This window comes from Cervus canadensis, chromosome 10 (assembly GCF_019320065.1).
Source record: "Cervus canadensis isolate Bull #8, Minnesota chromosome 10, ASM1932006v1, whole genome shotgun sequence".
NCBI lineage: Eukaryota > Metazoa > Chordata > Mammalia > Artiodactyla > Cervidae > Cervus > Cervus canadensis.
The window spans coordinates 25,662,594-25,684,219 of record NC_057395.1 but is presented as its reverse complement, the minus strand read 5'-3'; the positions used below and the strand labels follow the sequence as shown (position 1 = coordinate 25,684,219).

Below are 21,626 nucleotides of genomic sequence, written 5' to 3'. Positions count from 1 at the left end.
TGAGCCCTAGAAATATGACTGAGGAGCTGACTTTTATATTAAATTTTAATTGAAAATATTAATAACTGATATTCAACTCAGTTATTGGAAAAAATTTAAGTGTGTTTGGAACAACTTGCATATCTACTTTTTCAACTGTAAACTTTATGTAATCTAAATACAGATCATGTATTTCCAATGAAATTTAATATCTAAATTGAGATGTATTGGAAGTGACAAAATGCCCACCAGATTTCCAGAACTTAGTATAAAAAATGTTAAATAGCTCATTAATAATTTTTATATTGATTACTAAATGCTGGAGATTGTGTGGAGAAAATGGAATACTCCTACACTGTTGGTGGGAATGTAATTGGTACAGTCACTATGGAAAACTGTATAGAGGTTCCTTAAAAAACTAAAAACAGAACTACCTTGTGACCTAGGGATCCCACTCCTGGGTATATACCCCGAGAATACCATAATTCAAAAGACACATGCATCCCAGTGTTCACTGCAGCACTATTTACAACAGCCAGGACATGGAAGCAACCTAGATGTCCATCAACAGATGAATGCATAAAGAAGATGTGGTACCCATAAATAATGGAATATTACTCAGCCATAAAAAGGAATGAAATTGGGTCATCTGTCATCATGTGATGAACCTAGAGTCTGTCATATGGAGTGAAGTAAGTTAGAGAGAAAAAAACAAATATTAACACATATATATGGAATCTAGAAAAATGGTACTGATGACCCTATTTGCAGGGCAGGAATGGAGATGCAGACTTAGAGAACAGGCTTGTGGACACCGTGGGAGGAGACAAGGGTGGGATGAATGGAGAGCTTAGCGCTGACTCCTGTATGTAAAACAGATAGTCAGTGGGAAGTTGTTATACAGTTCGGGGAGCTCAACTCGGGGCTTTGTTTTGACCTGGAGGGGTGAGAGGGAGGCTCAGAAGGAGGGGCTACGTGTATACATACACCTGATTCACTTTGTTGTATAGCAAAACTAACACAGTATTGTAAAGCAATTATACCCCGATTGTAAAAATAAATTAAAAAATTTATCTTGAAGACAGCTTCCTGCTACATTACTATGAAGAATCTGCATTTCATAAAGATTATTTTTCTCAGATACAGATAGTAACTTTCTTTTTGCCATCCAACATCTCTTTCTATTCTTTTACTGATGCAGTTGATTTACAATGTTGTGCCAAGCTCTGCTATACAGCCAAGTGACTCAGTTATACACATATAGACATTCTTCTTTTTATATTCTTTTCCATTATGGCTTATCAAAGGATATTGAATACACTTCCCTATTCTATACAGTAGGACCTTGTTGTTTAAACATCCTATATAATAGTTTATGTCTGCTAATTCCACCTCCCAGTCTTTCCCCACTCTTGGCAACCCAAGTCTGTACTCTATGTATGTGAGTCTATTCCTGTTTTATAGATAGGTTCATTTGTGACATATTTTAGATTCCACATATAGTGATATCATATAGTACTTGTCTTTCTGAATTATTTCACTTATTATGATAATCTCTAGTTGCATCCATGTTGCTGCAAATGGCAATATTTCATTCTGTTTTATGGCTGAGTAGAAAAACATCTACTTCTGCTTTATTGGCTATGCCAAAGCCTTTCACTGTGTGGATCACAACAAACTGTGGAAAATTCTTCAACAGATGGGAATACCAGACCACCTTACTTGCCTCCTGAGAAATCTGTATGTAGGTCAGGAAGCAACAGTTAGAACCAGACATAGAAGAACAGACTGGTTCAAATTGGGAAAGGAGTGCGTCAAGGCTGTACATTGTCACCTTGCTTATTTAATTTACATGCAGGGTACATCATGGGAAATTCTGGGCTGGATGAAGCACAAGCTGGAATCAAGACTGCTGGGAGAAATATCAATAATCTCAGATATGCAGATGACAGCACCCTTAGAGCAGAAAGCAAAGAGAAACTAAAGAGCCTCTTGATGAAAGTGAAAGAGGAGAGTGAAAAAGCTGGCTTAAAACTCAACATTCAAAAAATGAAGATCATGGCATCCGGTCCCATCACTTCATGGCAAATAGCTGGGGAAACAATGAGAAACAGTGATAGACTTTATTTTCTCGGGCTCCAAAATCACTGCAGATGGTGACTGCAGCCATGAAATTAAAAGGCATTTGCTCCTTGAAAGAAAAACTATGAGCAACCTATACAGCATATTAAAAAGCAGAGACATCACTTTGTCAACAAAGGTCTGTCTAGTCAAAGCTATGGTTTTCCCAGTGGTTATGTATGGATGTGAGAGTTGAACCATAAAGAAAACTGAGCGCTGAAGAATTGATGCTTTTGAACTGTGGTATTGGAGAAGACACTTGAGAGTCCCTTGGACTGCAAGGAGATAAAACCAGTCAATCCTAAGGAAATCAATCCTGAATATTCTTTGGAAGGACTGATGTTGAAGTTGAAACTCCAATACTTTGGCCAACTGATGCAAAGAACTGACTCATTGGAAAAGACCCTGATGCTGGGAAAGACTGAAGGAAGGAGGAGAAGGGGACGACCGAGGATGGTTGGATGGCATCACCAACTCGACTGACATGAGTTTGAGCAAGCTCCGGAAATTGGTGATGGACAGGGAAGCCTGGCATCCTGCAGTCCATGGGGTCGCAAAGAGTAGGACATGACTGAGCGACTGAACTGAACAGAGTATTCCATCAACATCTCCCTTCTATCTGTAATAGCAGTAATTTGTAATAATAGTCTCATTAATATGAATGTGAGCTTAAGGCAGAGAAACAATATGCAGGGAACTATGAAAATCAAACACTTTCTATTAACAGTTTATAATTTATTTTGAACTCTGTATTTGGGTACTCTTTAGTAAAGCACACATTAAATTAGTACAGAAATGTCTCAAATGACATTTCAGTTTCATTTGGAAAAGTATGTGTCAATCAGAGCATCATTTAATTTGAAGGAAAAGAGACCGAGGGAGAAGCAGGAGTATATGTTGGTCTTCTGTGCTATTTCAAAGTCCACATTTTCACACGGTGGATATAAAAATCTCAATTTGAGAATAGAAAAACAGAATAACACTGACCTTCCCAAAGTCCATTTTTCCTACCTTACTATTTCTTCTGGGTAACAGTTGTTAATGCTGTTGATATATTCTTGAAGGAGAGATCCAGGTTCTGCTTTTATCTCTTGCACCTTTTTAAGTCCACCACTTGTTACAAAAAGTCGTCGAGCTTTGCTATCATGTGGCAGCACCTTGAAAAGTGAAGCACATAAAAGTGTCAGCTTTTCTTTTCCAAGATGGATTTTTACTCCTGAAAAGCAATAATATATGAGGAAATGAAAAAGAGAATTTATGTCTAATATACCTGGAACATAATGAGCCTAAATTTGCAAATGATTCTAAGAAAAATGCAGCCTTTTTGGAAATGTATCAACTTGGTATGCTGTGGAGATGCAATAAAGGCAATGAACAGAAGCAAAGGTAATAGAGATCCAACCGTATAGGTATGATATAAAACAGGGCCCGTCCTTCACTTACAGCCATTCAAGTTCTCTCCAAAGTTAAAGGCAAACTCCTTAACAAGGCGCAGAGGGTCTTCTGTGACTCAGGTCCTAAATAACTCTCCGAAGTCCTTCCATACCAATCTCTACACTAAATTTTGTTTCAATAACTTCAAAGGGTGCGTCTGAACCATTTTTTGCTTTGCCTATGCTGCTTCCTCTTCTCTGAAATCCCTTCTGCCCTCCACACACTTCTCCCATTACTTGGGAGTAACTTCCTTTAAGAAACTTTCTCTGGGACACCCCTACTCTCTATCCCAGGCTGAGCTGGGTACATTTCTTCTCTCAAAGCATTGTTAGACCCCTTTCAGTGCACTTGCCACATAATAGTTTAACTATTAGGGACTTCCCTGGTGGTCCAGGGGTTATTAAGACTCCGCACTTCCACTGCAGAGGGCACAGGGTTCCATCCCTGACCAGGAAACTAAGATCCCAGAAGCTATTAAAAAATAAAATTTTTAAAAGTTTATCATGAAGTCTAGCACACCGAAGTGTTTTCTGATTGTTTCATCCAGTCCCCCAGCTCAATTATAAATTTCCTTGAAAAAGAACTTGGTCTTACTATTTTTCGTCTATCCCTTAATGCTTAACGTGTAGGCATTTAACAAAACTAAAACTACAAAGGGATCTTGCTATTAGAATGATAATACACATCAACTAGACAATAAAAGATGACACTAAGTGTGCATGTTTCTAAAAAGTGGAAATGCCTATAGGCTTTAAATATTTTGTTTGGCCTGGAGAGTTTTTATTACCTCCTATCTTTTAAATTAATATCTTTTTATCTTCTGTCTTGCTTTCCTCTCTCTTTTCTAGTGCTCTGGATCCTTAGATTAAGAAAAGGTAAAATTCTACCTGAAGCATATATTCCTAAAGGCACATAAGAGTATGTGGTATGTGGTATTGTGTTTATTTTATCTTAGCTAACTTCCACAAATCCCACTGACTTACTTTAAAAGTGACTTATTTTGAACTCAGTTCAGGCTAGTGTTCATTTTCACAGCAAGTTCAATAAAACTAGAATATCTCACTCCTGGTAGCCTGAAAGATTAGAGTATGAAAGGAAACTTTCAGAAATAATGTCAGCTACGCACAAGAGATGATGACGGTCTATAGATGACCCACTTGTCCCCTTACACTTTCCTTCCTCTTAGCTGATCAAATTAGCTGGTTGCTTTCTTACTTAGCATCCAGAAAACAAAGGTTGATTATTTTCTTTTTTTTTTTAATTCTTTTTTTTTTAATGTATTGACTGCACCAGGGCTTAGTTGCAACACGTGGGATCTTCGATGTGTCATACGGGATCTAATTCCCCAACCACGGATTAAACCTGGGCCCCCTGCACTGGGAGCACAGTCTTAGCCACTGGACCACCAGGGAAGTCCCCTTATTATTTTCTTAGAAGGAGGAAGACAGAGCACAGGTGTTTAATACGCAGAGCTGTATCCTGAGGGGGCTTCACCAATGTAAAACCTCCTGCCATCCAGTGACTATGGTGCTTAAGGGGCAGCAAGGTGTTGGAGATCACAGAAATGCGTCAAAGACAGTATGATCTTTCAGAGGAATACCTAAAACTAGATCTACTCAGCTGTAGGGCCTAGCTTAAACATTTTAACAACATACAGTTTTTGTTTATTATTTGTAGAAATATAGTACACAACAGTAGTACCTCCTTTATATAGCCTTATAACTGATGCTTCAAGTGAATTTGGCCCCCATTCATTTTTACTAATTTTTTAAAGTCAGCATTTAGTACTTTTATGTTTTATTTCTCAAAAACAACTTTTTGGGGGTTTGTGGGTTTTGTTTTTTTTTTTGAGTGCCTGGGATTAGGCTAAACTCTATACATATAACAACTCATTAATCTTTACAATGACCCTATAAAATAGGTTCTCTTATTAGTCCCTGTATATGGGTAATTATACTAAGGTTTAGAGAGGTCAAGACATCGTTAAAGGTATTGCTGCTAGTAGAAACCGAGGCAACCCAGCTCCAGAGCCTGAGCTCACAGCCACACCAAGATACTAATTTCAAAGACCCTATTTTCTTAAATCCAGCCTGAACACAACCTGACCACCTCTTGATGACTTAGGCCCCCTCCTGGCCATCCACAGCGGTGGGAACACACACACTCGCTCGGCCTCAGCCGTCAGTAGCCAGTTCCTCTGGCCGAACCCATTCTAGCAGCTTGACCTTTCCACCTTACTATCTTGAGTCTGCAGTGAGCTAAGAAACATGACAGCCATGCTGGTTAAAGAGTGGTCACCAAATAAGCCAATACATTCCAAATGTTTCTCTGGAAGCATCTCTGGTGAGTGCATGGATTTCGCAAAAAATACTGTAGGGATCTTTGCAGTTGTTCCCACCTGAGTGAGACTAATAGACACCAGGGAAACTACCAAAGGGTTATGAGGCTTTCACATGTTGACTCTTTTACTCTCCAAGAACAGAAAAAAGACAGTACAAAGGCTGTGAGGAAGCATGATGAAGAAGGAAGTGTGAATTATTTATGTGTGAATTTTATTAACATGTGAATTTCATTAACCTATATTACCCTCCCTGTCGATATGATCAGTAAAATCAAACAGTAAAACCCTGCCCCCATCTTACAGAAGAAAACATTGACCCAACAGAAAAATGCAAGTTAGTACCTTGTTTTAATTCTCTTTCCCCACTTCCAGGCTAAAAGAGTATGTCTTACCTTACTGAACTGTCCAACCACGTGCTTCAGAATATTGGGAGGAGCATCATACAGAAATGGTTCAAGAGCTGGTAAATAGGTGCATTTTTGTAAGATATTCTTTATGGCTTTTTTACTCTATTGAAATACAAAGCAAAATACATACCAAAGTAAGTAGTCAATGAAAGCTTGACAAAAAGTCACGTCTTGTGTTCTGGAGTTTGAAAATGAAATGAAGAGCTTTATGATGAACTTAACAGCTGTTGGTGACAAAGTCTACTAATGTGCTAGTGGAGATCACATTCACTGTGCCAGACAGCCATACCCCAATCCTAACAGTTCCAAGTTGGTGACAGACTGTCAAGTTATTAATCAAGAACTCTAATGACAGTAGGAATCCACTGAACTTTACTATCCTTCATCAAGAAATATACTTGATTTTTGACCATAAACTTCTACATCAGGATGTATATCATTAATAATAATCAGTTGTATTATCCAGCATGAAACAAATATTAGTATATTAGTTAAGATTTTTGTTTACTTGTCAATATCTGGGCTTAAGATTATTTAACAACACTATTGAGATATAATTTACATACCATAAATTCACTCATTTTAAGTGCATGGTTCAATGGATTTTTAGTAAATTTACAGAGTTGTGCAACCATCACCACAATCTAATTTTAGAACTTTTCTTCATCATCCCCAAAACCCCATGCCCATTTATAGTTATTCCATATTCCCTCCTCTACTTACCCCTACCAACCCCAGACAATTACTAATCCACTTCCTGTCTCTATATTTTGCTCTTCTGGACCATCCATATAAATGAAATCATAATATGTTAACTTTTGGATCTGGCCTCATTTGCTAAGCATAATGTTTCTGAGGTTCATCCACATTATGGCACATATCAGTGCCTCACTCCTTTCATTGTCAAATAGTATTCCATTACAGGGATTTATCACATTTTGTTTATCCATTCACCAGTTGATGGGCATTTGGGTTAATTCCACTTTGGGCTAATGTGAACAATGCTGCTATGAAGATTCACATGCAAATATTTTCACTTGGGAAAATACTGAAGAGTAGAGTTATTGAGTGATAATGGTAAATTTATGTTTAATATTTTGAGAAACTACCAAACTATTTTTCAACATGACTGCAACATTTTATATTCTCACCAGTAGGGTGTAAGAAGGTTCAATTCTCCATAAGATGATCAACACTTGGTATTTTCTGGCTTATTAATTACAGCCATTCTTGTGAGTGTGAAGTAATATCTCATTATGGTTTTGATTCGTGTTTCACTAGTGACCAATGATGTTGAATATCTTTCCATGTGCTGACTGGTCATTTGTCAGTGAAATGTCTATTCATTTTTGCCCATTGTTTAGTGAGGTTATGTATCTTCTTATTGAGTTGTAAGAGCTCTTTATATATTTTGAATACAAGTCCTTGCTTGAATATATGATTTGTTAGTAATTTTTCAGTCTGTGGCTTGTCTTTTCATTTTTTCAGTAATGTCTTCTGAGGCATACAAGTTTTTCATTTTGATGACATCCAATTTATCAGTGTTTTCTTTTATTACTTGTGCTTTAAGTGTCATTTCTAAGAAATCAATGCCTATTCCATGGCTAAAAAGACTTACTCCTATGTTTTCTTCTAAGAGTTTTCTAATCTTAATTCTTACATCTAGATCTATCAGTATTATCCATTTTTAGTTAATTCTAGTGTACAGTATGAGATAAGGATCCAAATTAATATTTTTGTCTGAAGATATAATAATTGTCCTAGTATCATTTGCTGAAAAACTATCTTTTAACATTAAATTGCCTTGGCACCTTTGTGAAAAATCAGTTGATGATAAAAGGGTCCATTTCAGACTTTTATCCGATTACTACATTGATATATACATATATAGTCTTTCTGTGAGCATCTTGCTTGTGTAGCTTCATAGGAAGTTTTGAAATTGGACAGTGTAAGTCTTTCTTTTTCAAGATTGTTTTGGCAAGTTCAAGTCCTTTGCATTTCTATATGAATCTCAGGATCAGCTTCTCAAGCTTTTTGAGGAAAAAGGACAACTGGGATTTTGACAGGGATTGTATTGAACATGTAGATCATTTTTAACAATATTGAATTGCCATTTTAACAATATCAAACCTTCTGATTTGTGAACATGGAATGTCTCTTCATTTATTCAGATCTTCTTTAATTTTTTTCAGCAATGTTTTATAGTTTTCAGTATACAAGTCTTATACTTCTTTTGTTAAATTTATCCCTAAATATTTTATTCTTTTGATGCTATTATAAATTTTCTTAATTTCATATTTGAGTTACTCACTACTAGAATATGGAAACACAGTTGGTTTTTACATATTCACCTTCTACCGAGTGATTTTTTTGAACTCTTATTAGTTCTAGTATTTGTGAATGTGTTTGTGCGTATTCCTTAGGATTTTCTACATACAAGATCATGTTATATGTTGGGTTTAAAATGTCCAAGCCTTTAGAAAATACGACTTGTATTTGGTGACTTATTGCCGTGAGTGAAATAAAATTGTTCCTATGATTTTATTCTGTGAATTGTACAGAAATTACGTGGGGTCAACAAATCCTTTACCTAGGTCAGAAAATCAAGAAATGTGTTACTTCAAAATAATGAATAAGAGAATATGAATTTTGCTAAATGTCACAGCATTTAGTAGTTAGTGTTTATCTTTAGACATATATAATATTACATGACAATGTTAGGGAAGGAATCATGGACTATCTATGTAGGGCAACTTGGGTTTGAGCCTGGTTTTCCTATAAACTAGCATAGCATCTACAATTCTACATTCATTAATTTTTCTGTCATTTCTAAAAACTGACTCTAGCCACACTGATCAAAGCTCTTGTAGAAACCACAATAAGTGATTAGCAATACTACCCTTTTTTCCTATTAACAACACACATAAGAATAGTAATTAGCAAAACAAAATTGTCAATTGTAGACAAACACTTGATGCCACTTTGTTTTTCACAGAAAATGAAAGGAGTAACAAAAAATTATTCATTGTTGCTTTCATTGTTGAAAATGAATGATCTTTCTTGAAAACTGCTTAAAATGAAAAATGCTTCTTTATTCAAAAGTTAATTTTATTCTGAAAGTATTCTGACCAAAGAGCTATAGTTATTTAAATGAGGGGGTTACACAGGAGTAAATCTTCATGACTCTGTGCTAGGAAAAGTCTTCTCACATATAGCTCCAAAAGCACAGGAGCCAAAAAAAAACAAAAAAAGATAAACTGAATCTCATTAAAATTTTTTAAAGACTTGTTGTAAACAATACCATCAATAAAACGATAAGACAACCCACAGAATAGGAAAAAAGATTTGTAAGTCATACATTTGATAAAGGCTTGTTTCCAGAAGATGTAAAGAATCCTTAGATTTTCAATAATAAAAACATAAACAGCCCAATTTAAAAATGGGCCAAAGGTCTGATTAGATATTTCTCCAAAGAAGATATACAAATGGCCAATAAGCACAAGAAAAAAAATTTCAGCATCTTTAGCCATCAGGGAAACGCAAATCAAAACCACAATGAGATACGAATTCACACCCACTAAGATGGCTACAATTAAAAACAAAGACAGTAACAAGTGATGGCAATGATGTTGAAAATTAGAACCTTCATACATTGCTGGTGGGAATCAAAATGGTACAACTACATTGGAAAACAGCTTGGCAGTTCCTCAAAATGTTAAAAAAGAGTTATCATATGACCTCGCAAGTCCATTCCCCGGTATATACCCAAGAGAAATTAAAACAAACATCGACACAAAAACCTGTACAGTAATGTTCACAGTGGCATTATTCATAATGGTCAAGGAGCAGAAACAACTCAAGGTCCAAGCAGTGAATAGAAAAGCAAAATGGGGTATATCAATACGATGGAAAATTATTTGGTAATTAAAAGGGACAAAATATTGATATATGCTACAACGTGGATGAACCCTGAGACTTACACTTAGTGTAAGAAGCCAAGCACAAAAGGCCACATATATTGTATGGTTCTGTTTAAATGAAATGCCCAGAAGAGGCAAATCCTCAAAGACAGATAGTAAAATAATGGTTGCCTGGGGCTAGACAGGGAGGACATGGAGTGACAGCTAATGGGAAAATAAAATGTTCTAAAATTAGACTATGGTGATGGTAGCACCTGTTTAGAATCTTCACTAAACCATTGAATTATATAGTTTAAAATGGGTAAATTATATGGAATACAAGTTATATTTCAATAAAGATGCTAAAAACAAAGGGGAACAAGCAAGACAATAAGAATGTAATATTTAAATAATTATGTTAGAAATAGTCATAACTATTTGAATAGTTTTATAACCATTCAAATGCCAAACTAATTCCATCTAATACCTCTGAATCTAAACAAATGAAAATGCAACTGCCTGAATATTTTCAAAATATATGTAGGTAAGATGATTATATAAAAGATATGGTTTTTTTTTTTTTTTCAGTTTTCATAAGGCATTTGAAATTACATAGGTACAGGCAGATAGTAAGACCATGTGAAAATGTGCAAGAAATTCCAAGGGGCTGCTCCTGGGCTCTCCTGGCTCAGAACCAATTAGAGAATGCTTACAGAAGCTTACAGGTCTTGGGGACAAAAGTAACTTCAACATGGCCTTGTAATTTGAAAGCTGCTACAGAATAACAAATGAGAAACACCATTAGACAGTTCCTAAAGTTCTTGGATACTTTTCCCTTTTGAGATAGTGTCAAATCAAAGGATTTGGGCTTTTACTCTAAGGCCTTTAAAACAACTGATAGACTCCAAGAGACCTTGGAGAAGGAAAAAAAAAAAGGAATGATTAAGTACCTACAATAAGAAAATATTTGGATGGATTTAAAGCCTTGGAAAGATTGATGGCAGGATAATGATTGATAAATCACTTTTAATTTAATACCCACTGTATTTCCTGAAAGTAAATATTGTATCACACAAAGGTAGAAGGAACCATCTATTAGTAAACCTTAATGTTTTAACAATAACCACCTTTGTTAAACTAATACACAATAAAAATTATCTGACTTCAAAAAGTAATCAACCGTTTTTACTCCGATGATATTTATACAATACAGCATCATAACATTCATTAAAAATCAAGTTATATAAACTTGGTAGCATGTAAATAGTATATAGTGCTCCCTAAGAGACTATTTGCAAGGGTTTCTCAAACTATAATTGCTATCTACTCTGCTATTAATTATTCATGCTGTAGCTGATGTGTTCTTTTATTTCCCTGGATCACGAGAGGTAAGGGTGGGGAGGACGAGAAGTGAGGAGGAGGGAGAAGGAAAGAGGAGGAAGTAGGGGAGGGGGACGGAGGAAGAAAGACAATGATGATGATGGGTTAAAGAAATTTGAGGCAAAAAGAGAATGACAGACGTAGGTTAAAATTACACTTGCGTAAATCATCTGTATTTAGACAACTCAAAACTGGAAATGCAGTTGTGGTTTCTCACCAGAAAGTCAAAGAATCACAGAATTGTTACACAGGAAAAGACCTTAGCACATTATCAATTTTACCATCTACCATGCTTTGCCAAGGAATAGACTCAACATTGGAGACAAGTATTTGAAATCTATTAAATCATTGTTTTGATCTAGAAAAGTCTTATAAAAATGGAAAAAGTGTTAATCTTAGAAATCAACTTCCCTCAATGAGTCTGTAGAGAAAAAAACATGTAAACAATCAAATCAACATAAATTCACTTTTATAAAATTTATAAATCAAATAAATGACTCACTCGATAGCTTTCAGAGTCTCTCAAACTGTGCAGTTCAAATAGATTTCCTGTCCCATTATACTATCTAAAGTTGTTGTAAAATGTGTTTTCCTATTTGTTACTTTATTGTTTTTCTTCAAATTTAAGAGTAATTTAACTTACTGTTCATTTTATTTTGAATTATTGTCTTTTCTATGTATTTCCCTCAACCCAAGTTAATTCTGAGAGCTGCTTTCAAGAAGTTACACGTTTTCCTAATAGGGAGTATGCTGGGAAACATTTTTCTTTCTTTGAAATTCTAAAATTATTTTTAAAACCCATCCTACTTTATATTCATGTTTAATGAACCGTTTTAGTAGTCAGCAACATTTTTTTCAGAAATCCTCATTTTTTTAATACAAGATTTTAAAATGTTTAATTTGGGGAATCGTATGGTCATTTTCCTTTCAAGGAACAAATATAAGACATAATTAAAAGGTTTCAGACAGACTTGGAGTTAGGAGAGGTCACTCGTCACTCATGCTTCAGGAAGGCCTTTGGAGACGCATTCCTTTTAAATTTTTTTAGGCTCAATTTTTAATTTAAAATGGACTAAAGTTCTCTCTGGCCAATTTCACCTCCAAAGTCCTATTATTCAATTCCTATTCCATAAGAAAAGTCAATAGAAATGTAGATGGAAACAATCAGACATTTGTTTTACAAACAACTTTGTACCCATAGAGAACTTCCTTTAGAGTTTATCATTGATTTTGAGAGACAAGGGTAATTCGTTTTCAAAGAATCACCTCAATTCTTCTGATAAACTTATATCTTGACTCAGAAAAATGATATTGTTGGACTTCCCTGGTGGTCCAGTCAGTGGTTAAGAAACGGCCCTGCAGTGCAGGAGACACAGGTCCCATCCCTGGTCCCGAAAGATAACATACATCTTGGAACAACGAAGCCCATGCACCACAACTAGTGAGCCCATCAGTTGCAACTGCTGAAGCCCAAGTGCCTAGAGCCCACGCACCGCAATTAGAGTAGCCTCCGCTCGCAGAAACTAAAGAAAGTCTGCGAGCAGCAGCAAGGACCAGCACAGACAAAAATCAATCAGCCTTACAAAAAAAAAATACTATTGTCCACAATAAAAGTTAAAACATTTTAAATTACATATTATGAGTTGAAAATCTAACAAATCGTCATTAAAACAATGAAGAATTAAGCACTTACTTTCACTTGAAGATCCTCAGAACTTTCAGTTGACATGTACAAAGAGAGCAGGACAGGCAGAGTGTTTGTGACAGCGACGGCCCGTGCGTGCTCAGGAGTGTGTCTCCCAATGTGTCCCAAGGCCCAGGCGGCGGCAGCCTTAATATGGTCTTCTGGTTCTTCTGACAAGCAGAGTGACAACTGGGGTACACCCTGCAGTGTGGGATCAAAAGAGCAAGAGTTACGAACCCAGAGCAGGATTAAAGGGTCTTCCATGTCTCTCAGACATTAGAAGGAATCATTTCGGTCTTGATCCTTTTTTTCCTTTAAACGGTTCAATAAATGAGCACTTCACAGGGGCTGTCATTTTTCAAGTCAATAAAACGACTAGAACTAATTTACCTTAATTATCTGTAACAATCCAACTAAACTAAATATCTCTACTAGTGTTTGCTCCCCAACAGAGGCATTTAACCAAAAAACAGATGCCACAGGCTAGTATTTAGGCAAAGCCAGATACCACTGTGACAAATTAAAAATGCATAGGAGTTTAAAACCATTTGCTTCCCTTCTAAACTAAAAAAGTTAACTTAGAATCTTTTTAAAAATTGACTTTTCACCAAGAGATCCAAAAGCAAAACACCTACTACAGACCCAAAATCAAATGAATAATATGAGCAAGAATCCTATTTAAGTAAATTTTAGGTGAAATATATTCACTAAAATCTTTCCTAAAATAGTAAATTTCCATTACTTTTGGTCAACATTTACACAATAGTTTTGCCCAATTTAATCTGACTGAATGTCAAAGTAGGGATGAGTACTTTTACTACACAGATGGCATGTGCTTGTATTTTGTACTTCAAACTTCAATTGTAGCTAAATAAAACAGAATTAACTAAAGGGCCTCAAATGCATCACAGCTTATATACCCAAAGAAGAGTCAAATAACCAAAGCAAATTATAATTCATTCTGTATGGGCATAACTCTAACTTGAGACTACACTAAATTATCTAATACTGACACTAAATTATCACCTTAAATTCAGTACCACAAAAGCCACTATCATATGGTCATCCTCCCACAAGCAAAGGCCAAATGATCATATATAATTTTTTTTCCTTCACCTTTGAATTTTTTTTTTTTTTTTGGCCACACCACTCAGCACGTGGGATCTTAGTCCCCCAACTAGGGGTCAAATCTAAGTCCCCATGCATTGGAAGCAAGGAGTGTTAAACACTGGAGCATCATGGAAGTCCCTAAATTTGGCTTTTAAGACCAATTTCCAGAAGAGATCTGCCATATTACTTCTTTGACTTCTTTCTTACAACTAAAAATGTATGTCAGCCCATACAAAAAAAAAAAAAAGGTCAGAATCTTTTCTATCTTCAGAATGAGGCAACTTTCCAGAAAGTCCATACATCTGAGACATACCAAGAATGAAGAAGCAGGAGGAAAAGAAGACAGTCCCCAAAATGCTGACTTACTAGCCATGACTGTTATGAACAGCAAATGAGGCAAGAAGCGTGAAAGTGCTTTGAACGTTAGAAAGTATTATTTAGACGGGAGGTATTGTCAATCCTGACAATACTACACAGAACCAGAAAGAATGATGCGGTGCTGTGTGATCGGCCTCAAACTGCTGCTGCCCCCACCTTGATCTTCAATTAAATGAAAGACAACCAGGTATGAGAGGCCAGCAGCCCCAGACCAAAGAGAGGGAGCACCTCCTGGATAGTCTGGGGAAGAAACACAGGAAGCAAAAGCAATCGCGGCTTCTTTCCTTGTTCCTCCTATGTGTGGACTTTCTGACAATCCACACAAGAACCGAGAATCAAGAATTCCAATAATATCCCCACCGTGACCCTTCAGAAAGCAGCACTACTGCCCTAGTCACTATCAGAGTCTTTGGTAATAGAAGAACAAAAGGAAAGGCTCAGGATAAAAAGGGAGTGAAGTAAAGTATTATCAAGGAATAGGTAGAAAATAAAGATCTGAGGCTCCTTTTTATTCTGAGGATTAGCAAAGGATAAAAAAAAATCCACACTTCTGTTTAACATAGAGCAGCGGGTTTTCTGGGCTGATAAGAAACCTGCACCCTAGAGGGTTACCAGAGACACTGGGAGCACACACAGCCTTTGAAGCGTGCTTCAGGAGATCAATATTTACTCATTCAACAAATATTTTTTGAGCACCTACTACGAGCCAGGGTTACTCAATCTGGTAGGTTAATACCAAGTTGTAAACTGAGATAAGGCCAAATCCCTTGAGCAAGTAAACAGAAACACTGCTATCCGACATGTGCCCATGCACTCTGAATTGCCCACATCTAAGAAGAGAAATTAGCTCCTGGAAGCTAAAGGAGAGACAGCCATCCGTACAAGATGATACAAACGACCACTGGGTATGTTAGTTGTCTTTAATCAAAGTATGCTTTACATATTTGTAAAGCCAATCCTTCAAGATACAAAATACACATTTACTTAGATACAGATAATACTAACACTCAGAGGTGCTGACATTTTATTAATATTAAACACCGAGTAAAACTTCAAACTTCCTGCCAAGTCAACCTTATTTTAAACATTGCTCTGGCAAACTTACTAGTAAGCCTGGAAAAAAGCTGGTAATTCTTTGTCTCTGATCAGTTATATTGTACACTCTGTGGGAGAGTATTAATCTGTGGCTGTCTTAGAGGATCTCACTGCAGAATCAGGGGAAAAGGAAGCAAGGGCAAACCTTGGAAATGATGACTGCCATTGCCAGGTTCTCAGAATGAGCTGCCACATAGCCGAGCAGCATGATGCCTGGCAGCCTTATGTTCCCTTTGCAGGACCCGATGCAGTCGATCACGGCAGCAACTCCCCCAGCATTCACTATCAGCTGAGAAAGCTAAGAGAAAAGAGGGAGAGTTACATCATCATGGCCCTAAAGTATGAGATGATCTTTATTATTATTTTTTAAAATATTTTATAGAGGATATTTTGGTTTTATTATTAGCAGTATTAGTTGACTGTGCTGGGTCTTCACCACAGCAAGCAGGCCCCACAGCATGTGGGATCTCAGTTTCCCCACCAGGTACCGAACCCATGTCCCCTGTATTGCAAGACGGATTCTCAATCACTGGACCATGAGGGAAGTCCAGTGTAAGATGACCTTTAAATATTATGTTAGCATTGCCAAATTGTAAAATTTCAGACCTAAAAAATGGTGGTTCAGTGGTAAAGAATGCACCTGCCAAGGCAGGGGACTCAGGTTCGATCCCTGGGTCAGGAAAATCCCCTGGAAAAGGAAATGGCAACCCACTCCAGTATTTTTGCCTGGGAAATCCCATGGCCAGAGGATCCTGGCAGGCTACAGTCCATGGGGTCGTAAAAGAGTCGGACACAACTTAGGGAATGAACAACAAAATCTGAAATATCATTCATTTCAAAATATCATTCAAAAGTATTATATTTATCAAAGAAATATACAAGGGTAACAATCCTGCTATTTCTAATTACAGAATATGCTCACTGTGAGCCTCTCTGCTGTTCAATTTTTCTTACATGACTTTCATCTTTATCGTAATAGATGTCAAAGTTCCTCACATAAACACTAAACCTAGGGCTAGTTCATAACTAGCTAACTGCTGAAACCGCTCCCCCTCCACACCCAGCACAATGCGTGAGTATGAAGCAGATTAATCACTCAATACTGAAAGATGAGGTCAAACTTGAAATATTCTAGCCTCATTATCCGTCCTTTGCTAGCAATGGTCACTAGCTGTTGGCACTTCAATCTTGAAAACTCTCAACCAGATAAAGATGTTGGGTGAAATGAAGAATAAATACTGAAGAGTTTGGTGAAATGAAAGTGATTCGTGAAAATATGCACAGAAAAAGACACAACTTCAGAATCTACCCAAGTTCATTTCGTCTCTATTCTTTTCCCACCTAAGAACCCAGAGCAGGAACCACTGTGTATGAGCAGCTGAGCAGGGAGTTGGTGATCTCTCCCAATCTGGAGGGGCGCTCTCTCTCACTACACCCGGATGACCTAGAGTGACAGGACAACAAAGGTCCACGGTCCCGACAACTTAGAAATGGAAAGCAGAAAATGATTAATGACTAAAAACTGAGATTTCAGACTCAAACTCCATTGCTACAACCCAGAGGTTCTCAAGTGGGGGCACTTCTGTTCCCTTGGAGACAGTTGGTAATACCTGGTGACATTTCTGATTGTCACAACTTAGGGGAGGGGTGCCATGAGTATCTAGTGGGCAGAGGCCAGAGATGCTGCTGAATATTCACCCTACAGTTATAGACAGCCCCCCACAACAAGGATCATCTCGTCCAAAACGTCAACTGTGCTAAGGGTGAGAAACCCTCAGAACATGTGACACCACCCGGGGCCCTGTCAACAACTGATGTTCTGCTTAATAACTAAAACTAACGGCGTGTGGTTGCATTTTGAAGCTGACTTCTTTTCCCCGTGTTTTACCTCGGGCGTATGTTTTGCAATCTCTCTGATTAAAGTACAAGCGTTTTTCTTCACGTATTCATCTTTGTCCTTCAGACAGGTAAGTACAACTGGAAAAATCTCTGCTTCGACCACCATTTCTGCCAGATCCACAGAATGTTTCGCAATCTGACTGAGAGCTGAAAGGACCTGACGCTATTCAACAAAAAACAAACGCAAATGTTACACAGAGTCCACTGTGGAGTTCAGATGTAATTTAAACAGCTTTGTACACATTCAAATTCCTTTGTAAAGAGGAAGAAATAATCACAAATCCAACATAAACTAAGAGTCATGAAGTATTCACCTTCTACTCTTATACCTAAATACTCAAATTCTTAAATTTCCTAATTTCCAAGTTGAACATCTTAGTTCACACTATTGACTATTTAAATATTTACTTATTGAGGCTGGTCAAAGAATATGCCCTTTGGATGAATATTATTTCTTAATTATGTATTACTTAAATCATTAGTTTATGATAAGTACAATAATGTAATACAGACATGATCAAGCAGAACTTTGGGCATGTTGCTGTTATCGTTTTAAAGAATTTTACATTGTCTAATTAACACTGACAATCTTAAAATCTTATAAAACGTAACTATTATAGAGGTATAATTGGTGACTATTAACTGAAAATTAAATTTTAGAAAGCTCAAAAGACGACTAATATGGCCATTTTCATAGAAAACGTAAATATAACAGTGGGCTAGAAAACCTTTAGGTCCCTTCTAACCCTGAGGTTTAATCGTGACATGATTCCTTACTTTAATTATTAATTCTGATGTTACTTCTAGTTTTCAGCATTGCACGTACTTTTCCCCAGTCACATCGTGATTGTCTAATCCTTACAGCATAGTTTCCACATACGAAAGGACCCAAATACATAATATACTCAGACCTGTTTTGCATGATAATTTACTAATTATCTAAAAATGTATACTATCCATCTGCACACGTTTCCATTTTCTTAGATTATCGGAATCTTGGTTCATTTGTTTCTCAACTTTTTGAATACATGTAAATCCATGGCTGATTCATATCAATGTATGACAAAACCCACTGGAAAAAAAAATAATAATAAAAAAAAAAAAAAACAAACATAATAAAAAAAAAAAAATACCTTCAGTTTAGCGTCAGGGTTCAGGATCATCTGGGCTAAGTGAGCAATCACTCCTGCATCCACCACTGTCTGTGCTAACTCTGGAGAATGCTTCGCAATATCACTGAGGGCTGAAACAGCAATCCTTTTCAAAGCAATTTCTGGCTCCTGGATACAGAGCACTAAAAGAGGAACAGCTCCCGCATCCACCACAGCTTGTGACAGCTCTGTGGGTCCAAGAAAAGTAATTAAGTGAGTATGGGTGACTGACCCTTGTACAAGCCACTTTTCACCCTGACAGATACAGCAAAGGGAAAAGGGGGGGGGAGGTGTACTTCACTGTCTCGACATCTGCATTTCAAATCAGCCTTCCTGGTTTCATGAACCATGTGGGCCAATCACGAGCTGAAAAGAATACAGGTCAATAGATGGACCTCCATTTACATGAACACATTTGAGGTAGATTAGGCTGAAATGGCTTGTTATTCTTTTTTTTTTTTTTTTTAAGAGAGTAAGCAGATGTCAGCTGTTTAAGCTCTGACAATTCTGCACTTCTCAATAGGCAAGCATTTTATGCATGGTTTACAATAACAGAGAAAATTAAAGTACCAAAAATTTACCAACCACACTAATTAGGCAGTATTTTGTGCTATTTACATGAGTAAACATTAACATGAATCTCGTGCCAATAATGTCAATTTTTTAATTCCTTTCACCTTATTGTACTTTTTAAAAGATTTTTTGAAACTTTGTACACAAAAGGTGCATTTTTGTTGTACATACAAAAATATTTTCAAAAATGAGAACTACAACCAAACAACAGGATTTAATATATACAAATGTTAACATTAGAGAAATTAATCATAAACATTTTATATGTCAGAAATAATATCTTTTGAATATACATGTTGATTTACTTGTGCCTCCAAGAATAACAGCTATAAAAAATAACACAGCTTTTAAATTACAGAGAATGTGAGGCAAACAGGCAGAACCATATATGTGTAAAAAATGTCTTTTCAGAAGCATAAAATATACTACATAGTTACAGATTCTACTCTCGTGTTCATGGTCTCTCTTACTGAATCACATACACCCATTTCTACAATCTCTTCCTTTCAAATTATGTTCTCATTTTCTCAGATGTGTAGCAGCTTGACAATTTATATCTTTTTTGTTATTTTTAAAAAAATTTTTTATCGGAGTATAGTTGCTTTACAACGTTGCATTAGTCTCTGTTGTACAAAATGAGTGAGTTATACATATATATGCCCTCTTTTTTTAGATTTCTTTCCCATTTAGGTCACCACACAGCAAAATGTAAATTGGTACAGCCACTATGGAGAACAGTATGGAGAAGCCTCAAAAAACTAAAAACAGAACTATCAGATGACCCAGCAATTCCACTCCTGGATGATTTATGTCAATAGCCAAATTATCAATTCAGCATATCACTTAGTCTTTAAACAAGAGTCTTTCATTTTTCAAACAATCGGTAATATCACATTTTCTAAAAGGAAATAATGTTAGAAAATGAAGGTTAGTGTCCAACACTTGTTTTCCTTCAATTATTATAATTATTTGAGAAGTCCCATATTGTATCAACGATTCATTCATTCTTTCATTAAACAAGTATTAATGGAAGGTTATTATGTGCCAGACTCATTCAACGCTGGTGCAAATGATACACTTCTACAAATTAACATTACACTGATGAGCAAATATGTTTCAATTAAAAAATCCAGTGTGAAATATGAAATACAATGGGAAGCTAATATGTAATCTCAAGAACCAGAGGCAGATAAGAGGAATATGTTTTTTAAAAAAAGGTGGGGAGGGGACTCTTTTGGTGGTCCAGTGGTTAAGACTCTGCTTTTACTACAGGGAGCGTGAGTTCAATCCCTGTTCAGGGAAATAAGGTCCTATATGCTGCACCGTATGGCCAAAAAGTAAAAATAAAAAATAATTTTTAGTTAAAAAAAAAAGATAACAGCAGCAACTGACTATTAAATATCCACCTCAAATCAATAGAAGACATTCCTCAGAAACCTCTCTGAGATTCTACTGCCATTCCCTGAAGACCAACAATATAGCAGGTAAAGCAGGGGATCACTCTTTCTTCCCAAGGGAAAAGGGAAGAAAACATAAGCATGTGATATCATGTAATTTCCAGATATAATTTTTATATTCTATTTTAATAATTAGCATGTTAATTTAATTCAATCCAAACTATACAGGTGTGGTATGGTTGCTGCTGTTGCTCAGTCGCTTCATTGTGTCCAACTCTATGTGACCCCATGGACTGCAGCACGCCAGACCTCCCTGTTGTATGGTAACATCAACTTTCTATAGTCATATTCAAGAGTGACTGGAATCTATATATCCAAGTGACCCTTGAACAACACTGGATTTGATCTATATGGGTCCATGTGTAGGCAGACTTTTTCAATGATAAACTCTGTGGTACTGCACCATCAGTGGTTGACTGGATTCAGAATCTCAGATATGCAAGAAATGATAATATGAGGGCTGACTATAAATTATACTCGGATATTCCACTCTGGGGAGGATCAGCACCTCTAACTCCCACATTGTTCAAGGTCAACTCTACTGGGCTAAATATTTTATGTTGAGAAAGCATAAGGATTACTTCATCTATGTATGTATTTTCACTTTTACACACTGTTTCTAACAGTAAAGAATATGCAGTGAACAATTAAAAGTACTATTAATAAAGACAAAGTTCTTTAAAACAGTATTATGGTTGTAACTCCCATACATTTTATT

General features: G+C 36.4%; 1 protein-coding gene across 1 annotated transcript in view; it reads right to left on the bottom strand.

Annotated features, from left to right (window-relative positions):
• SPAG6 (sperm associated antigen 6) overlaps positions 1-21,626 on the bottom strand; it is a 78,186-nt gene that overhangs the window by 4,288 nt on the left and 52,272 nt on the right. The window contains exons 5-10 of the mRNA XM_043479460.1: positions 18,861-19,066; positions 17,717-17,890; positions 15,974-16,126; positions 13,255-13,446; positions 6,268-6,384; positions 3,112-3,257 (exon numbers count right to left, since the gene is read on the bottom strand). Of these exons, the coding sequence (XP_043335395.1) occupies positions 3,112-3,257; positions 6,268-6,384; positions 13,255-13,446; positions 15,974-16,126; positions 17,717-17,890; positions 18,861-19,066 (988 nt within the window). The remainder of the gene's footprint in view (positions 1-3,111; positions 3,258-6,267; positions 6,385-13,254; positions 13,447-15,973; positions 16,127-17,716; positions 17,891-18,860; positions 19,067-21,626) is intronic.